This window comes from Salvelinus namaycush, chromosome 20 (genome assembly GCF_016432855.1).
Source record: "Salvelinus namaycush isolate Seneca chromosome 20, SaNama_1.0, whole genome shotgun sequence".
Taxonomy (NCBI): Eukaryota; Metazoa; Chordata; class Actinopteri; order Salmoniformes; family Salmonidae; genus Salvelinus; species Salvelinus namaycush.
The window spans coordinates 35,205,496-35,229,922 of NC_052326.1; the positions used below are offsets into that span (position 1 = coordinate 35,205,496).

General features: G+C 41.7%; 3 protein-coding genes across 3 annotated transcripts in view; all 3 read left to right on the forward strand.

The window, feature by feature from the left end:
* tacc1 (transforming, acidic coiled-coil containing protein 1) overlaps positions 1–2,582 on the forward strand; it is a 28,598-nt gene extending 26,016 nt beyond the window's left edge. The window contains exon 13 of the mRNA XM_039015386.1: positions 2,514–2,582. Coding sequence (XP_038871314.1) covers positions 2,514–2,582 — 69 coding nt within the window. The remainder of the gene's footprint in view (positions 1–2,513) is intronic.
* Positions 2,583–13,660: 11,078 nt separating this feature from the next.
* LOC120064785 (lysyl oxidase homolog 2B-like) lies at positions 13,661–13,999 on the forward strand. Its single transcript, XM_039015389.1, has one exon. The coding sequence runs from the start codon at positions 13,676–13,678 to the stop codon at positions 13,997–13,999; it is 324 nt and encodes a 107-aa protein (XP_038871317.1). The 5' UTR covers positions 13,661–13,675.
* A 7,011-nt stretch (positions 14,000–21,010) lies between these two features.
* The window catches only part of LOC120064786 (lysyl oxidase homolog 2A-like), a 54,446-nt gene continuing 51,029 nt past the window's right edge, over positions 21,011–24,427 (forward strand). Inside the window, exons 1-2 of the mRNA XM_039015390.1 lie at positions 21,011–21,065; positions 21,706–21,881. Coding sequence (XP_038871318.1) covers positions 21,011–21,065; positions 21,706–21,881 — 231 coding nt within the window. The remainder of the gene's footprint in view (positions 21,066–21,705; positions 21,882–24,427) is intronic.

Consider the following 24,427-nt stretch of genomic DNA (forward strand, 5'->3'; position numbering starts at 1 on the left):
TTGCGGTTGCGGGCGAGGCAGTTGCCGTACCAGGTGGTGATACAGCCCGACAAGATGCTCTCAATTGTGCATCTCTAAAAGTTTGAGGGTTTTAGGTGCCAAGACAAATTTCTTCAGCCTTCTGAGGTTGAAGAGGCACCGTTGCACCTTCTTCACCACACTGTCTGTGTGGGTGGATCATTTCAGTTTGCCCGTGATGTGTACGCAGAGGAACTTGAAGCTTTCCACCTTCTCCACTGCGGTCCCTTCGATGTGGATGGGGGAGTGCTCCCTCTGCTGTTTCCTGAAGTCCATGATCATCTCCTTTGTTTTGTTGACGTTGGGTGAGGTTATTTTCCTGGCACCACACTCCCAGGGCCCTCACCTCCTCCCTGTAGGCTGTCGTCATTGTTGGTAATCAGGCCTACTACTGTTGTGTTGTCTGCAAACTTGATGATTGAGTTGGAGGTGTGCGTGGCCATGCAGTCATGGGTGAACAGGGAGTACAGGAGGGGGCTGAGCACATATCCTTGTGGGGCCCCAGTGTTGAGGATCAGCAAAGTAGAGGTGTTGTTTCCTACCTTCACCACCTGGGGGCAGCCCTTCAGGAAGTGCAGGACCCAGTTGCACAGGGCGGGGTTCAGACCCAGGGCCTCAAGCTTATTGATGAGCTTTGAGGGTACTATGGTGTTGAATGCTGAGCTATAGTCAATTAACAGCATTCTTACATAGGTATTCCTCTTGTCCAGATGGGATAGGGCAGTGTGCAGTGCGATGGCGAATGTATCGGCTGTGGATCTGTTGGGGCGGTAAACAAACTGAAGTGGGTTCTAAGGTGTCAGGTAAGGTAGAGGTGATATGCTCCTTGACTAGTCTCTCAAAGCACTTCATGATGACGGAAGTGAGTGCTATGGGGCGATAGTCATTTAGTTCAGTTACCTTAGCTTTCTTGAATACAGGAACAATGGTGGACATCTTGAAGCATGTGGGGATAACAGACTGGGATAGGGAGAGATTGAATATGTCCGTAAACACTCCTGCCAGCTGGACTGCACATGCTTTGAGGATGTGGCTAGGGATGCTGTCTGGGCCGGCAGCCTTGCGAGGGTTAACACGCTTAAATGTCTTACTCACGTCGGCCACGGAGAAGGAGAGCCCACAGTCCTTTGTAGCGGGCCTCTTTGGTGGCTCTGTGTTATCCTCAAAGCAGGCGAAGAAGGTGTTTAGCTTGTCTGGATGCTAGACGTCGGTGTCCGCGATGTGGCTGGTTTTCCCTTTGTAGTCCGTGATTGTCTACGGACAATTCCTCTGACCTCTAGGCTTGGTTTTTGCTCGGACATGCACTGTCAACTGTGGGACCTTATATAGACAGGTGTGTGCCTTTCCAAATCATGTCCAATCAATTTAATTTACTACAGGTGGCCTCCAATCAGATTGTAGAAACATCTCAAGGATGATCAAGGGAAACAGGATGCACCTGAGCTCAATTTCGAGTCTCATAGCAAAGGGTCTGAATAGTTATGTAAAAAAAATATATATATATATTTTTTTTTTCATAAATTTGCTAACATGTCTAAAAATCTGTTTTTGCTTTGTCATTATGGGTTGTTGTGTGTAGATTGATAAGGACAATATTTTATTTAATACTTTTTAGAATAAGTCTGTAATGTAACAAAATGTTGAAAAAGTCAAGGGGTCTGAATACTTTCCGAATGCACTGCATATCAATCTTGAACAGGATTATCTATTTTGGATGCAATTTGAATGGAATTGATGGAGAGAGAGAAAATCTGCGAGAGTGCTTGCTCGTCCACTGATTTAAAGCAACAATATAGGAGTGTTTTAAAACCTTGCAGCTGCAATAAAAAAATAAAAAATCTTTACAATTAAAAAATAAATTGATCCCCAAAAGCCAGATGGAGATGTGTAAATTAGATGCACATTCGGTATTTATATTACTGTAGCATATGCTATGCTGCATCAAATGTAGGTCTACCTGTCACAATAAAACAAGTTATCATGATGAGATGATAGGTCTACAAACTGAGATGGGTTGTTGGTCCCAAGCCTGAGTTTTTATGATTCATCATGCAGTGACCACAGAGGCCATAGAGAATCCAGATTTAGACATCTCACATAATTTAACAGTTACATTCCACATCATGCTGTTCATATAAATAATTAATTATAATTTACCGGTTTCTCGCAGTTATTTATCCCGGGAGAAAGGAGGGGATTTGTGCGGTACATTTCGGTACATTTTAGTAAATCTCGGTAACCGGGTTCCCGCATTTCAACCCTACTGTAAAAGTAATTTATAGTAAAAGACTGGATACATAACTGGATACAATAATTGTGTTACTTATCGGTGGCTTCCAATGACAAGCGAACCCCTCTATCAGAAGGTAAGAATCACTGATAGTAAAATAATAACCAAGCCATCTAATTAGTTATCTAGGGTTTCAATGAGAAGTGCAGAATTGCACATTTGTACCTTGATTGAACAATCTCTCTGCTCTCTCTGTTCTAACCAGAATCAAGAAATCGAGGAGCTCACAAAGATCTGTGACGAACTAATAGCAAAGCTCGGGACATCAGACTGATACCTGAAATCATAAACGTTGGAGTTGTTGGATGTACTGTTCCACCAACTTCTCTCCCCTCTGCCTTACCATTGCAGCCAAGGCCTAACCATCCCCACTGCAGCTAGCTGGTAAATTATTGTACACACTTCTATACAATCTGAACCCGTCTCTGCTATTATTACTCAAACACACAGCGAGTGACTGCAGTAGTCACCCCTATTGTTTCAGATTGGAACAAATAAACAGCGAAACAGCAATAAGTGTGTGTATATATATATATATATTTATTATTATTTTTTAAATTTATTATAACCAATTAAGTATTGACGTGGCAATTTGTAATGTTCAATGTTGAACTTTGATGCGCATGTAGGGCCAAATCTTAATTTTTGGATAAATTAGGTAAATTAAGGTTTAGTTAAGGTATGGACCTTACTGTCGATTTCTACTTATTGTAAGTGAAACTATGTGAAGGAACTAGTAGCTAGTAACCTGTTGTGTTGCGTACTGTGTCTACGGTGTGTTTGTAATGTGTGTGCCCCATCATGGATTATCGTGTACCACATCATGGATTATTGTGTACCACATCATGGATTATCAGTGTTGTCAGAAGAGACAGAGACGTGTGTTCCAGATAGGGTGTGAGGGAAATTCTTTTGATACAGTTGGTGGCTCTCTTTTTGTATTTACTTGTGTTCAACAGGTTTACACTTTACACAATCATCCTGCTGCTATTCAAGTTTGTTGTTGTTGTTGATTATATTCCATTTCTGTCTCATCTCGTTTGATCTTCTGTTGTTTTGTATGTTTGTTTGCTCCCTTTCTTTAGGGGTATGCTAGTATAAATCACATATTTGTTTTTGATCATTAGACAATATATAGGCTTCAATCCATATTCCTTGTGTTTTACCGCTTAGCCCATGTAGCCTATAACTAAAGAGCACTATTCTCTGACCTCATCATAGCACATAGTATTACACGAACAGCTTAACAAATCTAGCAATGGAGTAATGACATACCCTGTTATCCTTTTAGTTTCACTCTCTTTAAGAATGGGTTGAAACTGCCATGTGGTTTTTTCTTCTTTATTTTAGCTAGACACAGCATAGGGAGCTGTGGTTACATTGATTGGCTCTCTACAGCGCAGCCACAGTTAAGTTTCACTCTAGGCCTTGGGAAAACAAGACAAATGTTTTCCATCATCACCATAATACTTGTGTTGCCAAATGTTCCCCCTCAAAACCTATCACTGTGGTAGTGTTCCAGGCTCAATACCAGTTATTAGAGATTATGATGGATCTGTAAACTGTTTCAATGCAGGTGTGGATGCTTGTTCAGATAGATGTTCTCAGAGCTATCAAAAAGCAAACTGGTTGCCCAGCATAACAACTGTTTGCCTAATGTTATAACAATATATAGGGCCAGTTCCAAACTACCCTTTAGGACTACAAGGACCTATAGTATGTGGACATGGAAGTTGGAGAAGCCCAGATGAGGTCCTACCTGGGTCATCGTTTGGGAGTCTTTGCCTTATCGTACCTATTTCATGGATCATCATCATCAGTACAGTACAATCCACTGCCAAATGTTATTATTTTGCCAAATCAAAGGCTGTTTGAAGCTGCTTTTAAATGTCTATAGCTGCCGTAATGTGGACATTTTATATTGTATGAAAATAATATAATTTTATTTTAATGGCAGTATTTGTAAAGAGGACAAAATAACAGAGAAGTGATTTTATTATAGTGTATGATATATTGTGTGTAGAAGGTATTCCCTGAATAAAGGTTATCATGATTAATGTTATACTGTGAACTATGTAGCGCACTGGACAGCAGACATTGTGCCTTAAGCGTAAAGGTCCAATGGAGCCATTTTTATCTCAATATCAAATCATTTCTGGGTCTTGCTTCAATAACACTCAGTGATAGTCAACTTCAAGTGTCATAACACGTTCAGAATTGTCCATCAAAATGCCAGTGAAGTATGAAATTATTATTTAAAACAGAATATTGTTATATATACAGTATCAGTCAATGGTTTGGACACACCTACTCATTCAAGGGTTTTTCTTTATTTTTACTATTTGCTGCATTGTAGAATAATAGTGAAGACATCAAAACTATGAAATAACACATATGGAATCATGTAGTAACCAAAAGAGTGTTAAACAAATCAAAATATATTATATATTTTAGATTCTTCAAAACAGCCACCCTTTTCCCTGATGACAGCACACTCTTGGCATTAACTCAACCAGCTTCACCTGGAATGCTTTTCCAACAGTTTTGAAGGAGTTATCAGATATGTTGAGCATTTGTTGGCTGCTTTTCCTTCACTCTGTGGTCCAACTCATCCCAAAGAATCTCAATTGGGTTGTCGGGTGATTGTGGAGGCCAGGTCATCTGTTGCAGCTCTCCATCACTGGCCTTCTTGGTGAAATAGCCCTTACACAGCCTGGAGGTGTGTTGGGTCATTGTCCTGTATAAAAACAAATGATAGTCCCACTAAGCGCAAACCATATGGGATGGTGTATCGCTGCAGAATGCTGTGGTAGCCATGCTGGTTAAGTGTGCCTTGAATTATAAATAAATATAACACACAACAAAATCCACAAATTAACTTTGAACAAAATTAACTTTTAACCTGTTAATTGAAATGCATTCCAGGTGACTACCTCGTGAAGCTGGTTTAGAGAATGCCAAGAGTGTGCAGAGCTGTCATCAAGGCAAAGGGTGGCTACTTTGAAGAATCTAAATTGATTTGTTTGACACTTTTTTGGTTACTACATGATTCCATATGTGTTATTTCATAGTGTTGATTATTCACAATGTAAAAATCGTAAAATAAAGAAAAACCCTTGAATGAGTAGGTGTTTCCAATCTTTTGACTGGTACTGTAAATATACTTATAATTTTAGTGTGCTTGCTTCAGTAAAATCTGTGACATCTAAATTCCACTCAGTGTAAGTTAGTTCATAAAAAAAACTGAATGGTGTTGACATTTGACAAATAAACATTAAACAAATGGCAATATTTAGCAATAACAAGCACATCTCTGATTTCAAAATGAATGACTGGGTTAACCCCCTGGGTTAACCCTATTTGAGTGATGATGTGTTGGGTGTTTGCCTTTCACACCAGTGGCCCGGGTTTGCCCCACCATTTGCTATAATATTACAAATCATATTTATGGAATCGAGCAAACCATAGATTATTGCTCTCCAGCTACGTATCGCATCATGAATAATTAGCTGATGTCTGACTGTAAACCGAACTCTGCATTCAGCACTCCTTCATTCTTTTGCTGTAATCAATAATTCTAGAATGTTTATTCCAGGAAGGAACAATCTGGAACTTGAATCAGAATCTTTGTGGTTTCAGATCAATCTCTCAAGTTTCATCTCAATACATTTTAGCTATACACAGTAAGTTATTCCTCAAAGCAGTCATCACTCAATACTGTAGGGAAAAAACAAACCATGATTCAGTATCACACTTACTTACACACGTATGCACAAACACACACGCACGCACGCACGCACACACACACGCATGGTCTACCTGTGTGTAACATGAAAACATATTGACACAAACCCTCAACATACTTGAGTTTTTCCAGTTTTTCCATCCTCCAGTCCTGCAGAGATCAGCTTTAATCATGAGTCTCCTGGGTGGTTGTAGCTCAGGTCCAGTTCTCTCAGATGGGAGGGATTTGACCTGAGAGCTGAGGCCAGAGAAGCACAGCCTTCCTCTGTGACCAGGCAGCCTGACAGCCTGTAGAGACTGTATCTGTCACGACTCCTACCGAAGGTGGCTCCCCTTCCTGTTGGGGTGGCGCTCGGCAGTCGTCGTCACCGGCCTACTAGCTGCCACTAATCCCTTTTCCCCTTTCTGTTTATTGGTTGCACCTGTTTGTGTTTTAGGCTGATTAGTCGGGCTGCTGGTTGTGGAGGATTGTTTGGTGTACGTGTGTACACGTCTATGAATTACGGGTTTCCCATTTCTATGAGTTTTGTTGGACTGTTTAAGTCCCCACGTGTTTGGGGCATTTGTTTTGGTGTGCGCCCTGTGTTTCGTGGGGTTGGTTTATGTCCACCGGTTTTTGTGCATTAAAAGGAATAGCACTACCCTGAACTCTCTGCTTCCTGCGCCTGACTTCTCACCCACTACACCCCGGACGTTACAGTATCATGATTTCTACATGTAGCATATCAAATCAAATTAGACTAACAGTGAAATGCTTCCTTACGGGCCCTTCCCAACAATGCAGAAAGAAAAATTTTGAAAAAATTGAAAAATATACAAATGATGACACAAGTAATAAATACACAATGAGTAACGATAACTTGGCTATATACAGGGGGTACCAGTACCGAGTCAATGTGCAGGGGTACGAAGTAATTTAGGTACCTATGTACATATAGGTAGGGATAAAGTGACTAGGCAACAGGATAGATACTAAACAGTAACACCAGTAACACTAAATAATTTTATACACATAGTGCTAAAATCTCGAGAGGGAGTGTGGCAGCTATCTTTTTTTTGTGTCAGCTGAACAATCACAATGAACATTTTACAAAAGCAAATGAGTGGTTTATTGTACATTGATTTGAGTTCATACACCTCTTTCTATAACAAACATGACAAGGATGCTGATTCTTTTTGAGGTTGGATTTTTCTATCATTATGTAGATTGGGAGCAGTGAAGCTCAATTCTCATTACCAAATATATTAGGTTTGTATTGGCCTATATAAACACGTTGAACTATACTCATTTGTTTAAAAAATACATGAATACTGACCTTAGTGTCTCCAATGTACAGTGTGGACTCTCCAGTCCAGCAGAGAGCAGCTTTACTCCTGAATCCTGCAGGTTGTTGTCACTCAGGTTCAGCTCTCTCATTTGTGAGGAGTTTGAGCTGAGAGTCGGGGCCAGAAAAGTGCAACAACTCTCTGTAAGATTATACCCATTCAGTCTAAATAAAAAGTAGAATGTTCAGTATTTTGTGTACCAAGTTATGTCTGGATGGCCTACCTGTGTAATACAGCTCTCGTACCTTTGTTCAGTAGAACCGTCTCCCTTTCTGAAAACATATAGTCAATGGGACATAGACTGGTCACTCTTCATGGACACACAGCTGGGAAAAGGTGAATCTGGTCTTTCCTGCTGGATTGGGCTTCAACTCAACAGAGACAGACCTTGAGTCTCTAATTGATGCTGTCTAATGTTGATGATGTCATATACAACGGAACTGTACATATACAACGTGCTTCTACACCTGAATTGCTTGCTGTTTGGGGTTTTAGGTGACATCAGTGACATCAGCTGATGTAAGAAGGGCTTTATCAATACATTTGATTGATTGATTTATTGAACTGTAGGCTACGCTGTACACACAAAAACACACACATACTCGCACACACATGCACACAGGGTTGGGTAAGTTACTTTCTAAATTTGATCAGTTACAGTTACTAGTTACACAACCGTTCAAAAGTTTGTGGTCACTTAGAAAGGTCCTTGTTTTTGAAAGAAAAGCAACTTTTCCCCCATTAAAATAACATCAAATTGATCAGAAATACAGTGTAGACATTGTTAATGTTGTAAATGACTATTGTAGCTGGAAACGGCAGATTTTTTATGGAATATCTACATAGGCGCACAGCGGCCCATTATCAGCAACCATCACTTCTGTGTTCTAATGGCACGTTGTGTTAGCTAATCCAAGTTTATCATTTTAAAAGGCTAATTGATCATTAGAAAACCATTTTGCAATTATGTTAGCACAGCTGAAAACTGTTGTCCTAATTAAAGAAGCAATACAACTGTCCTTCTTTAGACTAGTTGAGTATCTGGAGCATCAGCATTTGTGGGTTCGATTACAGGCTCAAAATGGCCAGAAACAAAGGACTTTCTTCTGAAAGTCGTCAGTCTATTCTTGTTCTGAGAAATTGCGGCTATTCCATGCCAGAAATTGCCAAGAAACTGAAGATCTCGTACAACCCTGTGTACTACTCCCTTCACAGAACAGCGCAAACTAGCTCTAACCAGAATAGAAAGAGGAGTGGGAGGCCCCGGTGCACAACTGAGCAAAACAAGGGCATTTCTAAGTGACCCCAAACTTTTGAACGGTAGTGTACCTGTCCAAAATTGTAATCAGTAATGGAACTTTTGGATTACCCAAACTCAGTAACTCAATCTGATTACTTTTGGATTACTTTCTCCTTGAGAGGCATTAGAAGAAGACAAAAAGGATCCATCAAACGCGTTTGGTGTGTCAACATAGTAGTCTCAGACTTGTGGTCAGACTCACTCAAATTTAAACTTGCACCTTTTTTCAATCCCGAATTGAATGACATTAAGAAAACAGAAAAGTGACATAATGTATTTTTCCGCAATCATCCTTTCTGAATTTAAAAGTAATCCAAGAAGTAATCATCCAGTTTTTCAAAAGTATCTGTAATCTGATTACAACATTTTAGCTGTTCTTTTTGGAAATCAGATTACATGTAATCAGTTACTCCCCAAACCTGCACGTTAATAAATTTCATATGGGCATATTTTACATAAAATACAGCCCTCATACCTTTGTTCAGTAGAACCGTCTCCCTTTCTGAATACGTCTGGTCATCCCATAGACTGGTCACTCTTCATGGACACAGCTGGGAACAGGTGAGTCTGGTTTCCTGCTGCATTGGGCTTCAACACCACAGAGACCTTCAGTCTCTAATGCATGCTGTCTAATGATAATGTACAAGCTCACATACATTTTGGCTGTACAAAACAGTGTACAAAAACACACGCACACGCTCGCTTGGAAACGCACACACACTCTTTCTCTTTCTTTCTTTCTTTCTCTCTCCCTTTCCTCCCACCTTTTAGCTTTTGTGTTGGTTTCATGTTCCCCAGAGAGATTCATTTTAGATACAGTGCCCCTGTTCTCTCTCTCTCTCTCCTCAGCGACACTTATTGAACCTATAACCAAAGACATCCAGCATACAGTATTTTACAGTCGAATAAAACAATAATACAGAAGGTCTTATGATGGTCATAAAACACAACATTTGAAGGAAAATACAATAAAGCACAATACAATCATCAACATCTGGAAACATCTTGATGGGGATCATTTGGGAATATGGAATGCCTTTTCTATGCCTTTTTCTATTTCTATTTACATTTCTAATTCGTTTTTTTTTTTTCAGTTTCTGTGATTCTTGTTCTCTTCTCATGTTTGTCAATTATTTATATCTCGGATCCAAGGTCAATGATAAAGTGTCACACCCTGATCTGTTTCACCTGTCTTTGTACTTGTCTTGACCCCCCACCTGGTGTCTCACATCTCCCTTCATTATCCCCTGTGTATTTATACCTGCGTTTCCTGTTTGTCTGTTGCGAGTTCGTCTTGTCCTGTCAAGTCCTATCAGCGTGTTCACATGTTTCCTGTGCTCTAGTTTTTCATAGTCTTCCCAGAACTGACTTTATCCGCCTCCTGTGTCTGCATCTGTGTCTTAGCCTGAGCCTGATAATAAAGACTGTTGCCTTCTGTAACGGTTGTCGAAGTCGTTCTCCTCCTCAGACGAGGAGGAGCATGGATCGGACCAACACGCAGCGAGGTATGTAGACATAATGATTTATTATAACAAGACGAAACACTATGAACACTTGAACAAACTACAAAACAATAAACGAAGTCAACAGACCTGAACAAACGAACTTACATAATAACACGAAGAACGCACGAACAGGAACAGACTACATACACGAACGAAAACGAAACAGTCCCGTGTGGTGCGACATACACAGACACGGAAGACAATCACCCACAAACAAACAGTGAGAACAGCCTACCTTAAATATGGTTCTCAATCAGAGGAAACGTCAAACACCTGCCTCTAATTGAGAACCATATCAGGCAACACATTAAACCCAACATAGAAACACAACACATAGAATGCCCACCCAGCTCACGTCCTGACCAACAAAACAAAGGATTAACACAATAACTAGGGTCAGAACGTGACACCTTCTCAATGTTGAATCAATAAACTTGGTCACAGTCTAGTGAAACAAATGTTCACGTTTGCATAAGCACCTGTTTTACCCTTTAATAGTATTATTTTACTAGAATAATTACTGTAGCCTATAATATTATTTGTTGGTTGTGCTCTATCTAGGTAGAGATTGTGATAATAATTGCACTAGATAAAGTCCTTATCTCTATTATGCGGATAGCTCTGCTTCCTTTGTTACTTTACTAGAATCAGACAATACATTTAATATGTTTTCATCATTAGTTGGGTCCTTACCTTGTTGTGGCCTGGAATCATAACTAGAACATCTCCAGATCAACTCACTGAAGTTTTTCCATTTCTATTCTTGAAGATGCTTGAGAAATGTTGTTTGTGCACCTCTTAATTAAATTGCATGCACTTTACCTTCTAAGTGGGGCCACCTACAACTGACCTTTGGATACCAAATACCAGAAATAAATGACTGCAGGGAAAGGGTGTACAATAATATTGTAATGATAAGGAAAACATATCTTTTAAACTACTAACCCAACTTTAAAATGTGCAGACTGACTCAAATGACATTGCTTGGGAAAGTATTTTTGTGTTAAGTAGTTAAAAAATACAGTGCTAGTGAGGCACTGAAGTGGAAACATGTTTTTAACCTATCCTCTCACTTCCAGGTCAGTGATTATCTCAAGGAAGGATCCATTTAAAGGTAGGCCTACTGATAGGACTACCATAGATAGGACTTATGCCTAGTTTAACTACATGTCAGAATAATTAGAGTCAGATGCTGGAGAAACTCAACCAGGTCAGAGTGAGGGTGTATCTATCTCAACCATTTTGCCTTTACTTAACATTGACATTGAATATGTTGAAAACTTCCATCACAGTCTTCCCAGAATAGAGTTACATCCACTTGTCATTTTGAAACATTATTGTTCACAGGAGTTTGTTCACACCTCTTGCTTGAAATGTTTTGTTGTTGAAAGAGTTTGGAGACTTCAAATATTAGAATGGTTGTGATGGTAGTTTAGGCTAGTCTCTAGTATTGGGTTGCAGCTGGTGCAATCTAATGTCAATTTTAGGGGATCTATATAGTAAGCCTTTATTGAAAAATTATTTAGGCTATTTGTTTTGGTGGAAATGTTGTTTTCTTCACCTAGCAACAGGCAAAATGTATAATAGTCCCTAAAACAAGTCAAGTTCAGCTGCTTTCGTAATCCTCCTGTGGACACCGGGAAGGAAGGATGCCCGAAGACGTCATGACTGCAGGACTCTGCTTCCATTGATAGGCCTATTACTGGAGGATGAGAACGTTTCGAGGAATCACTGGATTGAAGGTGGTTATAGGACTGCGGCCGACCTGCTGAGGTAGAGGTGGGAGGCTGGAAAACATACTCGATAAAGTGATCAAATCACTGCTGCAGCATAGACATTCGATTGAAACGCTTCTCCTTTTGGCGCGAGTGCGTCTTCTGATTTTCTTCAAGTAAGTGGGTCTTTTGTATGCATGTTATAGTTATTATATTTACATTTAAATTAAATACCGATCGTGAATAGCCTATACGCGCATTATAATCGTCAACATGATGTTTGATCAGGCTATATGGTTGTTCTGAATAGCAGTAACTTCGACTAAAGGTATGCTAATTGAAGGAAATTATGTTCCATTATTCCCGTAGCTAGTGTATTTAATATTTATAGTTAACTAGTTACCTGCAATATTTAAAGCAATCAAGCTCCTTGTTTTACTGCTGCTGAAGTGATTGCAGTTTTTGAATCTGAATTCAGAGCCACATTGTAGTTGCACACAGATTCACCATGGAGTGGAGTGTAGTTTTCTAGGTCAGGGAAAGATTGAAAGCCAGTCAGAAATGTTGAAAAAGTGCAGACAAATCCCTTTTAACATCTTTCGATATAAGAAACGTCCTGGTTATATATAATATGAAGGGGAAATAATGATATTCATGAGTATTAAGGGTGATTATTTTTAACTTTTCCCCCACCCCTAAGTTTTGTCATCACCATGACATTGACAGGAAAAGTTGCCCCTGACTGGGGCTTACAAGGTGCAGGACTGTCCCCTCTCCCCCCTCAAAGACCACTCACCGTTGACACTCTCATGGCCTGGCTGAAAAGAGAGATAAAACAAAAATTCCCTTTATCTGGTTCCACAGCCCTGAGGGGTAGTATGAGCTCTGGCCCAGCCAGAGATGAAAAGATAGGAGCATGCAGAACATAGCATGAGCCCACATGTGAAACGCATTAGGCACACAAAGTTGAGTACCTGTCTGGGGCATGCCATTCCTTCAGCCAAGCAACAGGAGAAACCTCTAGCTGCGCTGCTGACGACCTTAACACAAACCTCTCTCAGTAAATGGTGAAGCAACACAGTTACATCAGCATAATAATTAGGGAGCAATCGGTTTTTGGGGTCTAAAATGTTTGAGCTGGATGGTGACGTCTTCCCATCCATCTAGCCATCTATCCATCAATCCAATCATCTCTCTCGCTCTCTGAAACTGAAATATCTCCTTGCTCACCGCAAGATAAATCTGTTTTGTTACCACCATACCCAATCCTCAGTCCACCCTGGAATTGTGGTGAGGTCTAGGTTGTTGGAGAAGCCCGTGAGGCTGAATGTCTGCCAGATAGCCAGTCTCTAATGACTGCTTGATGACTGACAACTGAGGATAATGTCAAAACATAAGAAGACTCTTATTTCTGGCTGATGAAATGCAACAAACATGCTGACCATGTGACTCAAACCACTCACCACACAAGCTGTAGCTGGTCCATTGAATAAGCTTTCGTTTTCTGTTGGTATCAGATATTCAATCGGTTCAGAGGTCCCTCAATCGTTAAAACATGTAAAAAGAAAAAACACTTTTCATACATGAATATCCCTTCACACTCAACTTTGAATTCAAATATGATTCCATTCATTTCAGTAACTCATAGCACAATACAGTCTTCAAGTTGCCTAAATACATTACCTTGCTTATTTCAGTCATTCATTGGTCATTCTGGTCCGTTTCTCCCTCCTCCAGTTTACACACAGTGCGGTGAGTTCCCTGCCCTTTCCGAACCATGCCGTCTCGGTGCCCTCTCCTGTGTCACCTAGCCATGCTACTCTGTGTGTGGGCACTATGCCAGGCCCAGTCGGACACCGAGCTTCCCCCTGGCACCCCCATCATCCAGCTGCGTCTGGCAGGGGACAAACGCAAGCACTACGAGGGCCGGGTGGAGGTCTACTACAATGGCGAGTGGGGCACGGTGTGCGACGACGACTTCTCTATCCATGCGGCCAACATATTGTGCAGAGAGCTGGGCTACGTGGAGGCCGTGTCCTGGTCCCCGTCCTCCAAGTACGGCAAGGGAGAAGGTAAGGAACACAGAGGAGTAGGGGCTTAAAGGGATAGTTCAGTAACATGTTGTAATTGGAAATCCACTTTGACCATTAAGACTTAATTAAAGGGATAGTTCAGTGAAATATATGAAAAAATATATTTGTTTCCTTTGAGAATCAATGACAGACTGCAACAAGGATTGGGTCCAGCATATTGTAGCATGGAGTGGTCCAATATTTGGAATTAGAATGATCATCATTCTTGTAACGTATTCCAGAGCGACTTTTTCTATTACCCAGGTAAATTAGAAAGATGAGATATAGTATGCCCCTCTTTGCAGGGACTATGATTAGGATTAACGAGGATATGTCTCAATGGGAACACATGAGTCTTTGACGATGGGAGGTTGGTTTAATAACATCTTTCATCTGGCTTTTATAGAGAGCAGCCAGAGCTCCATACATCTCAATACTGTTCCATTTGCAACCTTCAATCAGATTTATGGAGTTGGGAAAGTCATTAGACACACGACAATACTAGAGATATTCTTACAAGACAAGGGGGATGATGAGATTATGTCTATGTGTCTGGCTTAGTGTTTCCATTTTCCAGTCATTTTCCCCACACAAAGTTTGATTGGTGTGTATCAGCTAGCTAGACTTCAATGGGTAAAACAGTGGTTTTTGAGGGATTACGATCCCAGACATGGGAAACGTGCTGTATTAGTTACGGGATTTTCATGGAACATATGACTCTGTTTTGAGCTGCTGAGATAGAAGTCATATAATGTTCACTGCATGTGCAGCCCAAAGGGTTTCTTGATCTTGAACTATGTAGACTGGAGAGTTGGGAAAGCTGGGAAAGCTAGGCTTTTGTCGCAGCCGGTATAGGTAACATAGGAATAGGTGTGAATACCTGCCCAACATCCCCAGAGCAATTTCTTTTTGCAACATTTATAATCACAAAAGGCTGAGTTATCTGCCAGGAAAGGATGTATAGATATTATTTATTTAACTAGGCAAGTCAGTTAAGAACAAATTCTTATTTACAATGACAGCCAACAGTGGGTTAACTGCCTTGTTCAGGGGCAGAATTACCTTGTCAGCTTGGGGATTTGATCCAGCAACCTTCTGGTTACTGGCCCAACACTCTAACCACTAGGCTACCTGCAGCCCCTGAAGTCATGTTGTAAGTATTAGCTAAGAAGTAACATTTATTGTTGTGGCTCATATTCAGCTTCTCCAGTGTCTGGGTTATAGACTAATTACAGAAAGAGCCTGAGGCCTATTCTGTATTTCCATGATCACTGTGCTACGTTTGGTTTCCCTCATCCCACACCACTGATTCAGACTGTTCTGGAACACATAGTTGGAGAGCAGACTGACTGATGATCCCCACCATGTAGTTGGATTGGATTCCAACAATGTAATGTGGTTGTGAAGGTCTGTTGTGATTGATTAGACCATTTAGATTAGTCTAAAGAGCCATACACATTTTTTTGACAGGTGATGGCAACATAAATTCTGTATCTTGCATATCTTGCATGAAATGGTCAAATTTGGTCAGTCTAACCTAAGTGAAAAGGTGAGTTGTCATGAACTGTCATGATATAAGTTAAAGGTCCAACGCAAATGTTTTTATCTCAATATCAAATAATTTTGGGGTAACAATTAAGTACCTTCCTGTGATTGTTTTCAAATAAAATGGTCAAAAGAAACAAAAATATATTTTTAGCCAAGAGCAATTTCTCAAGCAAGAATTTTGCTAGGACTGTCTGAGAGTGGTCTAAGTAGGGAGTGAACTGTCTGGGAGTGTAGGGAGTAGGGAGCCAATAACTAGCTGTTATTGGCAGGAACGTTTGGAACTCTCTTTCTTATTGGGCTATTAACAAAATTTCAGGCTGGCTTTTCAAACAGCTCTTACACTTTAACGGCATTATCATATTTTTTTACAATTTTACAGTATTATTTCAACCTAATAGTAAAATCTTTAAAAATGGATTTGAGCAATCTCATGCCCACTTTATTAAGGTCCTGGACCCAGATTCAAATCAAATCAAATTAAATGAACAGTCTATGTCTTGGTACAGTCTTGGTGACTGGAGTCTTTGATAATTTTTTGTACCTTCCTCTGACACCGCCTAGTATATAGGTCCTGGATGGAAGGAAGCTTGGCCCCAGAGATGTACTGGGCCGTACGCACTACCCTCTGTAGCACCTTACGGTTGGATGCCGAGCAGTTGCCATAACAGGCGGTGATGCAACCGGTCAGGATGCTCTCGATGGTGCAGCTGTAGATCTTTTTGAGGATCTGGGGACCCATGCCAAATCTTTTCAGTCTCCTGAGGGGGAAAAGGAGTTGTCGTGCCCTCTTCACGACTGTCTTGGTGTGTTTGGACCATGATAGTTTGTTGGTGATGTGGACAACAAGAAACTTGAAACTCTCGACCAGCTCCACTACAGCCCCGTCGATGTGAATGGAGGTTTGTTCGGCCCTCCTTTTCTTGTAGTCCACGATTATCTCCTTTGTCTTGTTCACGTTGAGGGAGAGGTTGTTGTCCTGGCACAACACTGCCAGGTCTCTGACCTCCTCCCTATAGGCTGTCTCATCGTTGTCAGTGATCAGTTGTCAGCAAACTTAAAAACTTCTTCGGGATCAGTGTCCCTTCCACGGGACGGTTGAGCTAACGTAGGCTAATGCGATTAACAAGAACATTTCCCAGGACATAGACATATCTGATATTGTCAGAAAGCTTAAATTCTTGTTAATCTGTGCACTGTCCAATTTACAGTAGCTATTATAGTGAAAGAATACTATGCTATTGTTTGAGGAGAGTGCACAATTTTGAACATAAAAAGTTATTAATAAACAAATTTGGCATATTTGTGCAGTCTTGATACATTTTGAACAGAAATGCAATGGTTCATTGGATCAGTCTAAAACATTGCATATACACTGCTGCCATCTCGTGGCCAAAATGTATATTGCACCTGGGCTGGAGTAATACATTATGGCCTTTCTCCTGCTACAGGAAGTTAGATTTGAGTATGACGTTTCAGGCGAAAATTGAAATAAAAGGGACGGCTCCTTAAGGTTTTAATGAGGTTTTAATGATGGTGTTAGAATCGTGCTTGGCCATGCAGTCGTGGGTGAACAAGGAGTACAGGAGCGGACTAAGCACGCACCCCTGAGGGGCCCCCGTGTTGAGGATCAGCGTGGCAGATGTGTTGTTGCCTACCCTTACAACCTGGGGGTGTCCCGTCAGGAAGTCCAGGGTCCAGTTGCAGAGGGAGGTGTTTAGTCCCATGGTCCTTAGCTTAGTGATGAGCTTTGTGGGCACTGTGGTGTTGAACGCTGAGCTGTAGTCAATGAACAGCATTCTCACATAGGTGTTCCTTTTGTCCAATGTGGGAAAGGGCAGTGTGGAGTGCGATTGAGATTGCTTCATCTATGGATATTTTGGGGTGTTATGCAAGTTGGAGTGGGTTTAGGGTTTCCGGGATGATGGTGAGTGCTATGGGTCGGTAGTCATTTAGGCAGGTTACCTTCGCTTTCTTAGGAACAGGGACTATGGTGGTCTGCTTGAAACATGTAGGTGTTACAGACTTGGTCAAGGAGAGGTTGAAAATGGTCCACACATGCTCTGAGTACATGTCCTGGTTATCCATCTGGCCCCGCAGCCTTGTGAATGTTGGCCTGTTTAAAGGTCTTGCTCACATCGGGTACGGAGAGTGTGATCACACAGTCTTCCCGGAACAGCTGATGCTCTCGTGCATGCTTCACTGTTTCTTCCCCCGAAGCGAGCATAAAATGCATTTAGCTCGTATGGTAGACTCGCGTCACTGGGCAGCTCGCGGCTGGGTTTCCCTTTGTATTCCGTAATAGTTTGCAAGCCCTGCCACATCCGACGAGCGTCAGAGCCGGTGTAGTAGGATTCAAACTTTGTCCTGTATTGATGCTTTGCCTGTTTGATAGGTTGTCTGAGGGCAGAGCGGGATTTATTATAGGCGTCTGGATTACTGTCCCACTCCTCCTGTACTCCCAGCTCTAACCTTTAGCTCGATGCATATGTTGCCTGTAATCCATGGCTTCTGTTTGGGATATGTACTTACCTTCACTGTGGGGACGATTTCATCGATGCATTTATTTATGAAGCCGGTGACTGAGGTAGTATACTCCTCAATGCCATTGGATGAATCCCGGAACATATTCCAGTCTGTGTACCTTGGCATCTGCATCATATGACCACTTCTGTATTGAGCGAGTCACTGGTACTTCCTGCTTTAGTTTTTGCTTGTAAGCATGAATCAGGAGGATAGAATTATGGTCAGATTTGCCAAATGGAGGGCGAGGGAGAGCTTTGTAAGCGTCTCTGTGTGTGGAGTAAAGGTGGTCTAGAGTTTTTTTCCCTCTGGTGCACATGTGACATGCTGGTAAAACGAATTTAAGTTTGCCTGCATTAAAGTCCCCGGCCACAAGAAGCGCCGCTTCTGGATGATCATTTTCTTGTTTGCTTATGGCCTTATACAGCTCGTTGAGTGCGGTCTTAGTGCCAGCATCGGTTTGTGGTGGTAAATAGACAGCTACGAAAAATATAGATGAAAACTCTCTTGGTAGATAGTGTGGTCTGCAGTTTATCTTAAAAATGTTTTAACCTTTATTTAACTAGGCAAGTCAGTTAAGAACAAATTTGTATTTACAAGACAGCCTACCCTGGCCAAACCCAGATGATGCGGGGCCAATTGTGCGCTGTCCTATGTGACTCCCGATCACGGCCGGTTGTGATACAGCCCAGGATCGATCCCGAGTCTATAGTTACGCTTAGACCGCTGTGCCACTCAGTCCCCCACTCAGTCATGATGTACTCTACCTCAGGCGACCGATACCTCAAGACCTCATTAACGGCAGGTAGCCTAGTGGTTAGCGTGTTGTACTAGTAACTAAAAGGTTACAAGATCAAGTCCCCAAGCTGACAAGGATAAAATAAAAAATCTGTCATTCTGCCCCTGAACAAGGCTGTCATTGAAAATAATACTTTTCTTAACTTCTCTAGGGTAGGTGAGACGCTAACGTCCCACCAGGCCAACATCCGGTGAAACTGCAGAGAGCTAACATTTTAAATACACCATTCGTTGTATTAAACATTCTTGTAAATACATGTATCTTACATCATTTAAAAGATGAACGTCTTATTAATCCACCCGCTGTGTCAGATTTCAAAAAGGTTTACTGCAAAAGCAAACATGCGATTTTCTGAGGACGGCGCCCCCCACACACAAGTATTACTAGCATTTTCCAACCAAGCATTAGCGTCACAAAAGTCAGAATTAACAATAAAATAAATCGCTTACCATTGAAGATCTTCCTCTGGTGGCAATGCCAAGTGTCCTAACTACACAGTGAATGTTCGTTTTGTTTGATAAAATACATTTTCATAGCCTAACACGAAACATTTGTAAACCGGTAGCGTCGTGATTTCCGTCTCATTCAACTTTGGACGAAGCGTTCGTGGTAATTACACACACTAAACAAACGTTTATCCAGTCATGGTTGGTTTCATTGCAATCCTCTGGTTGTTACTAACACAACCATACATGATGGCTCTTTTCCTGGGACGTATTGACCGAAACAAACCGATTTGAAGACACCAATCAATGACCTCATTGCGCACCAATGGTAGGACCGGTCTATCGTTGATTGACTGTATTTTGGCCCATTGACCACTGATCATCTTGAAATCTAGCTTGGACGATAGCCAATGAGCTGAGGTAAACGGCAATATGTAATGGTTATACGTTTGAAGACCAGCCTTTGTTGTAAACTCTGGCGTAAAAGAGGTTCATTCGCCATTGCAAATCCTACTTGACGGAGCCACGAGTGTTACGCATAGCAGTACATATTCAATAGCATTTTCAACAAGTTTATATATTTAAATTATGGCGAATAAATCAGGAAAAGCTAAAACAAAGTCTAGGTATTCAGATTTAACCCAAATTATAGAGGAAATTGATAGAGACAGCCCCCCATCTCACATCTAGCCTTCAGGGAGCTGCTCATCCAGGAGCTTGCTAGCTACAGCAAGTCCACTGCAGCACCTTCTGCTCCGTCAACCAGTGGTGTTCACCTGCCCAGATTCATCTCTGCAGGCATGAATGTGCCTCAGGGCAAAAAGGGCACAGTGGGAAGGCGACGTTGTGCCCTTTGTCACAGGAAATGCCCCATCACCTGCACCATCTGTTCTGTAAGACTCTGCTTTACAGCAGAAAGAGACTGCTATGGGCCATGGCACCAGGACTGAGGGCTGAGGGTCTTCACAATATTTATCTATTTATTTATTTATAAAATATACAATATTGTAAATAGAAAATGTGTAAATAGTTACCCTTGTTATTTGTTTGTTTATTATTATTTTTTATTTTTTAAATATTTTTTTTCATATATATATATATTTATTTTTGGGGGGTGTGTTAGAATAGCATTTATGTATTTTGTATATAGTTATTTCCTTCAAAATGTATCACTGTACCAATTCGGCCACTTGGGTACATTTGGGTACATTTGTGTGGGACACCTGGGTGACTTCATGCTCAATGTCATGTAGCTCTATCTGTCCAGTTATCTGTCTACAACTTTGCTCAGCTATTGTTGCCATCTTATGTTCTTCATTCAAATCATCCACAGCATCCTATCTGTATGTTTGGCTGTTCTTGGTCATTTGAAAGATGATGCAGCAACAATAAAAAACAGAAAACGTATGTTTATTTCCTTGTATTTTCTTCTACCAGATCTATTGTGTTATATTCTCCTACATTCAATTCACATTTCCACAAAATTCAGAGTGTTTCCTTTCAAATGATACCAAGAATATGCAAATCCTTGCTTCTGGGCCTGAGCTACAGGCAGTTAGATTAGGGTATGTCTTTAGGCGGAAATTGAGAAGAAGGGGAGGTACCCCAAAGAAGTTAACTGAATGGCCTAGTTAAATAAAACATTTAAAAATTAACAGCGCCAGCTGTTATTGACAAATAGACACACCACCCCTCGTCTTACCAGACGTAGCTGTTCTGTCCTGCCGATGCACAGAAAACCCAGCCAACTGAATCTTATCCGTATCGACTCGGTGAAACAAGGTATTACTGTTTTACTGTCATGTTGGTAAGATAGTCTCGAGTGGAGATTGTTCAGTTTATTTTCCAGTGATTGCACGTTGGCCAATAGAATGGATGGTAGAGGCGGGTTACCCACTCGCGGATTAATTCTCACAAGGCACCCCGATTTCCACCCCCTGTATTTCCGTCTTTTCTTCACGCGAATGGCGGGAATTTGGGCCTGGTCTCGGAGAAGCAGTAAATCCTTTGCGTCGGACTCATTAAAGAAAAAATCTTTGTCCAGTTCGAGGTAAGTAATCGCTGTTCTGATATCCTGAAGCTCTTTTCGGTTATAAGAGACGGTAGCAGCAACATTATGTACACAATAAGTTACAAGCAATGCGAAAAAACACACAAAATAGCTCAGTTGGTTAGGAGCCTGTAAAACGGCAGCCATGCCCTTCTGGCGCCATTATTCAGTCTAGATTATGCCTAGTCCTGGATTTTCAATGGAGAAAATACAGTATATTGAAAGTATGTTTTAGTCCACAATGAGACTGGCCCAAAGTGTTACCCAAAGGTGTTGTCTGTTGAAGCTTAAAATTGATATAGGGTGTTGGTGAGGGTTCCCTTAAATTAATGTGTGGTCATTAGAGGTGTCTCCATCCCCCATTGTTCATAGGTCGGATCTGGCTGGACAATGTCCACTGTTCAGGGCGGGAGAGAACACTGGCCCAGTGTAAGTCCAATGGCTTCGGAGTGTCCGACTGCAAACACTCTGAGGACGTGGGAGTGGTGTGTAACCAGAGACGCATCCCCGGCTTCAAGTTCATCAGTAGCTTCACCAACAGTGTGGAGGTAAGCTTAAAACATAAACACACATGTTAGCACATAGAAATACAGACACACACACTTATGTACACACGGCTGCACGGCCGCACAAACACATAACACACACACACCATACATGATTGCTTCTTTGCTTTTGTTGGATGCTGTTACGGTGCAATTTCACAGAAATGCAAGACAAATGTGGAGCAATAGCTGAGAATATGTGTTTAACGTTTGAAAGGAGTTAGGGGGAAAGAATTCTGGATATCAGGGATCTAGTGTCGAAATGTCTTACGGTAAACCCTTTCGTCAAACCCAGTTTCCATGCTCCAACCTGTTGGAGACAGGAAGGGAAGTGGAAGGGTAGAGCAGGGAGGGAGGTGCAAGGGTAGGGAGGTAGGAAGGTGGAAGGGTAAGGAAGGAGTGAGTGGGAAGTGTAGGGAGGGCGGAAGGTGGAAGGGTACACTCTTAAAGGTGCTATCTAGAACCAATAAAGGTACTTATGCTGTTCCAATAAGGTAACCCTTTGAAGAACCCTTTTTGGTTCCAGGTGGAACCCTTTTGGGTTCCATGCAGAACACTTTCTACAGAGGGTTCTACATGGAACCCAAAAGAGTTCTACCTGGAACCAAAAAGGGTTCAACCTGGAACCAAAAAGGTTCTCCTATCGTGACAGCTGAAGAACTGTTTTGGTACCGTTTTTCGAGAGTGTAGGGAGGAAGGGAGGTAGGAGGAAGGGAGGTAGACAGGTAGAGAGGAAGGGAGGTAGAAGGGTAGAAAGGAAGGGAGGTAGAAGGGTAGAGAGGAAGGGAGGTAAACAGGTAGAGAGGAAGGGAGGTAGAAGGGTAGAAAGGAAGGGAGGTAGAAGGGTTGAGAGGAAGGGAGGTAGAATGGTTGAGAGGAAGGGAGGTAGAAGGGTAGAGAGGACAGGAGGTAGAAGGGTAGAAAGAAAGGGAGGTTTTTATTTTGTATTTCCCCTTTATTTAACCAGGTAGGCCAGTTGAGAACAAGTTCTCATTTACAACTGCGACCTGGCCAAGATAAAGCAAAGCAGTGCAACAAAATCAACAACACAGAGTTACACATAAACAAACGTACAGTCAATAACAATAGAAAGATCTATGTACAGTGTGTGCAAATGTAGAAGATTAGGGAGGTAAGGCAATAAATAGGCCATAGAGGCGAAAATAATTACAATTTAGCATGAATACTGGAGTGATAGATGTGCAGATGATGATGTGCAAGTAGAGATACTGGGGTGCAAAAGAGCAAGAAGATAAATAACAATATGGGGATGAAGTAGTTGGTTGTGCTATTTACAGATTGGCTGTGTACAGGTACAGTGATCTGTAAGCTGCTCTGTCAGCTGATGCTTAAAGTTAGAGAGGGAGATATAAGTCTCCAGCTTCAGTGATTTTTGCAATTCGTTCCAGTCATTGGCAGCAGAGAACTGGAAGGAAAGGCGGAAGTGTTGGCTTTGGGTGTGACCAGTGAAATATACCTGCTGGAGCGCGTGCTATGGGTGAGCTGAGATAAGGCGGCACTTTACCTAGCAAAGACTTATAAATGACCTGGAGTCAGTGGGTTTGGCAACAAATCTGTAGCGAGGGCCAGCCAACGAGAGCATACAGGTCGCAGTGGTGGGTAGTATATGGGGCTTTGGTGACAAAACAGATGTTACTGTGATAGACTACATCCAGTTTGCTGAGTAGAGTGTTGGAGGCTATTTTGTAAATTACATTGCCGAAGTCAAGGATCGATAGGATAGTCAGTTTTACGAGGGTATGTTTGGCAGCATGAGTGAAGGAGGCTTTGTTGGAAGCCGATTCTAGATTTAATTTTGGATTGAAGATGCTTAATGTCAGTCTGGAAGGAGAGTTTACAGTCTAACCAGACACCTAGGTATTTGTAGTTGTTCACATATTCTAAGTCAGAACCGTCCAGAGTAGTGATGCTAGTTGGGCGGGCGGGTGCGGGCAGCAATCGATTGAAGAGCATGCATTTAGTTTTACTAGCATTTAAAAGCAGTTAGAGGCCACAGAAGGAAAGTTGTATGGCATTGAAGCTCGTTTGGAGGTTTGTTAACACATTGTCCAAAGAAGGGTCAGATGTATACATAATGGTGTCGTCTGCGTAGAGGTGGATCAGAGAATCACCAGCAGCAAGAGCGACATCATTGATATATACAGAGAAAAGAGTCGGCCCAGGAATTGAACCCTGTGGCACCCCCATAGAGACTGCCAGAGGTCCGGACAACAGGCCCTCCGATTTGACACGCTGAACTCTATCAGAGAAGTAGTAGTTGGTGAACCAGGCGAGGCAGTCATTTGAGAAACCAAGGCTGTTGAGTCTGCCGATGAGAATGCTGTGATTGACAGAGTCGAAAGCCTTGGCCAGGTCGATGAAGACGGCTGCACAGTACTGTCTTTTATCGATGGCGGTTGTGATATCGTTTAGGACCTTGAGCGTGGCTGAGGTGCACACATGACCAGCTTGGAAACCAGATTGCATAGCGGAAAAGGTACGGTGGGATTCGAAATGGTCGGTGATCTGATTGTTAACTTGGCTTTCAA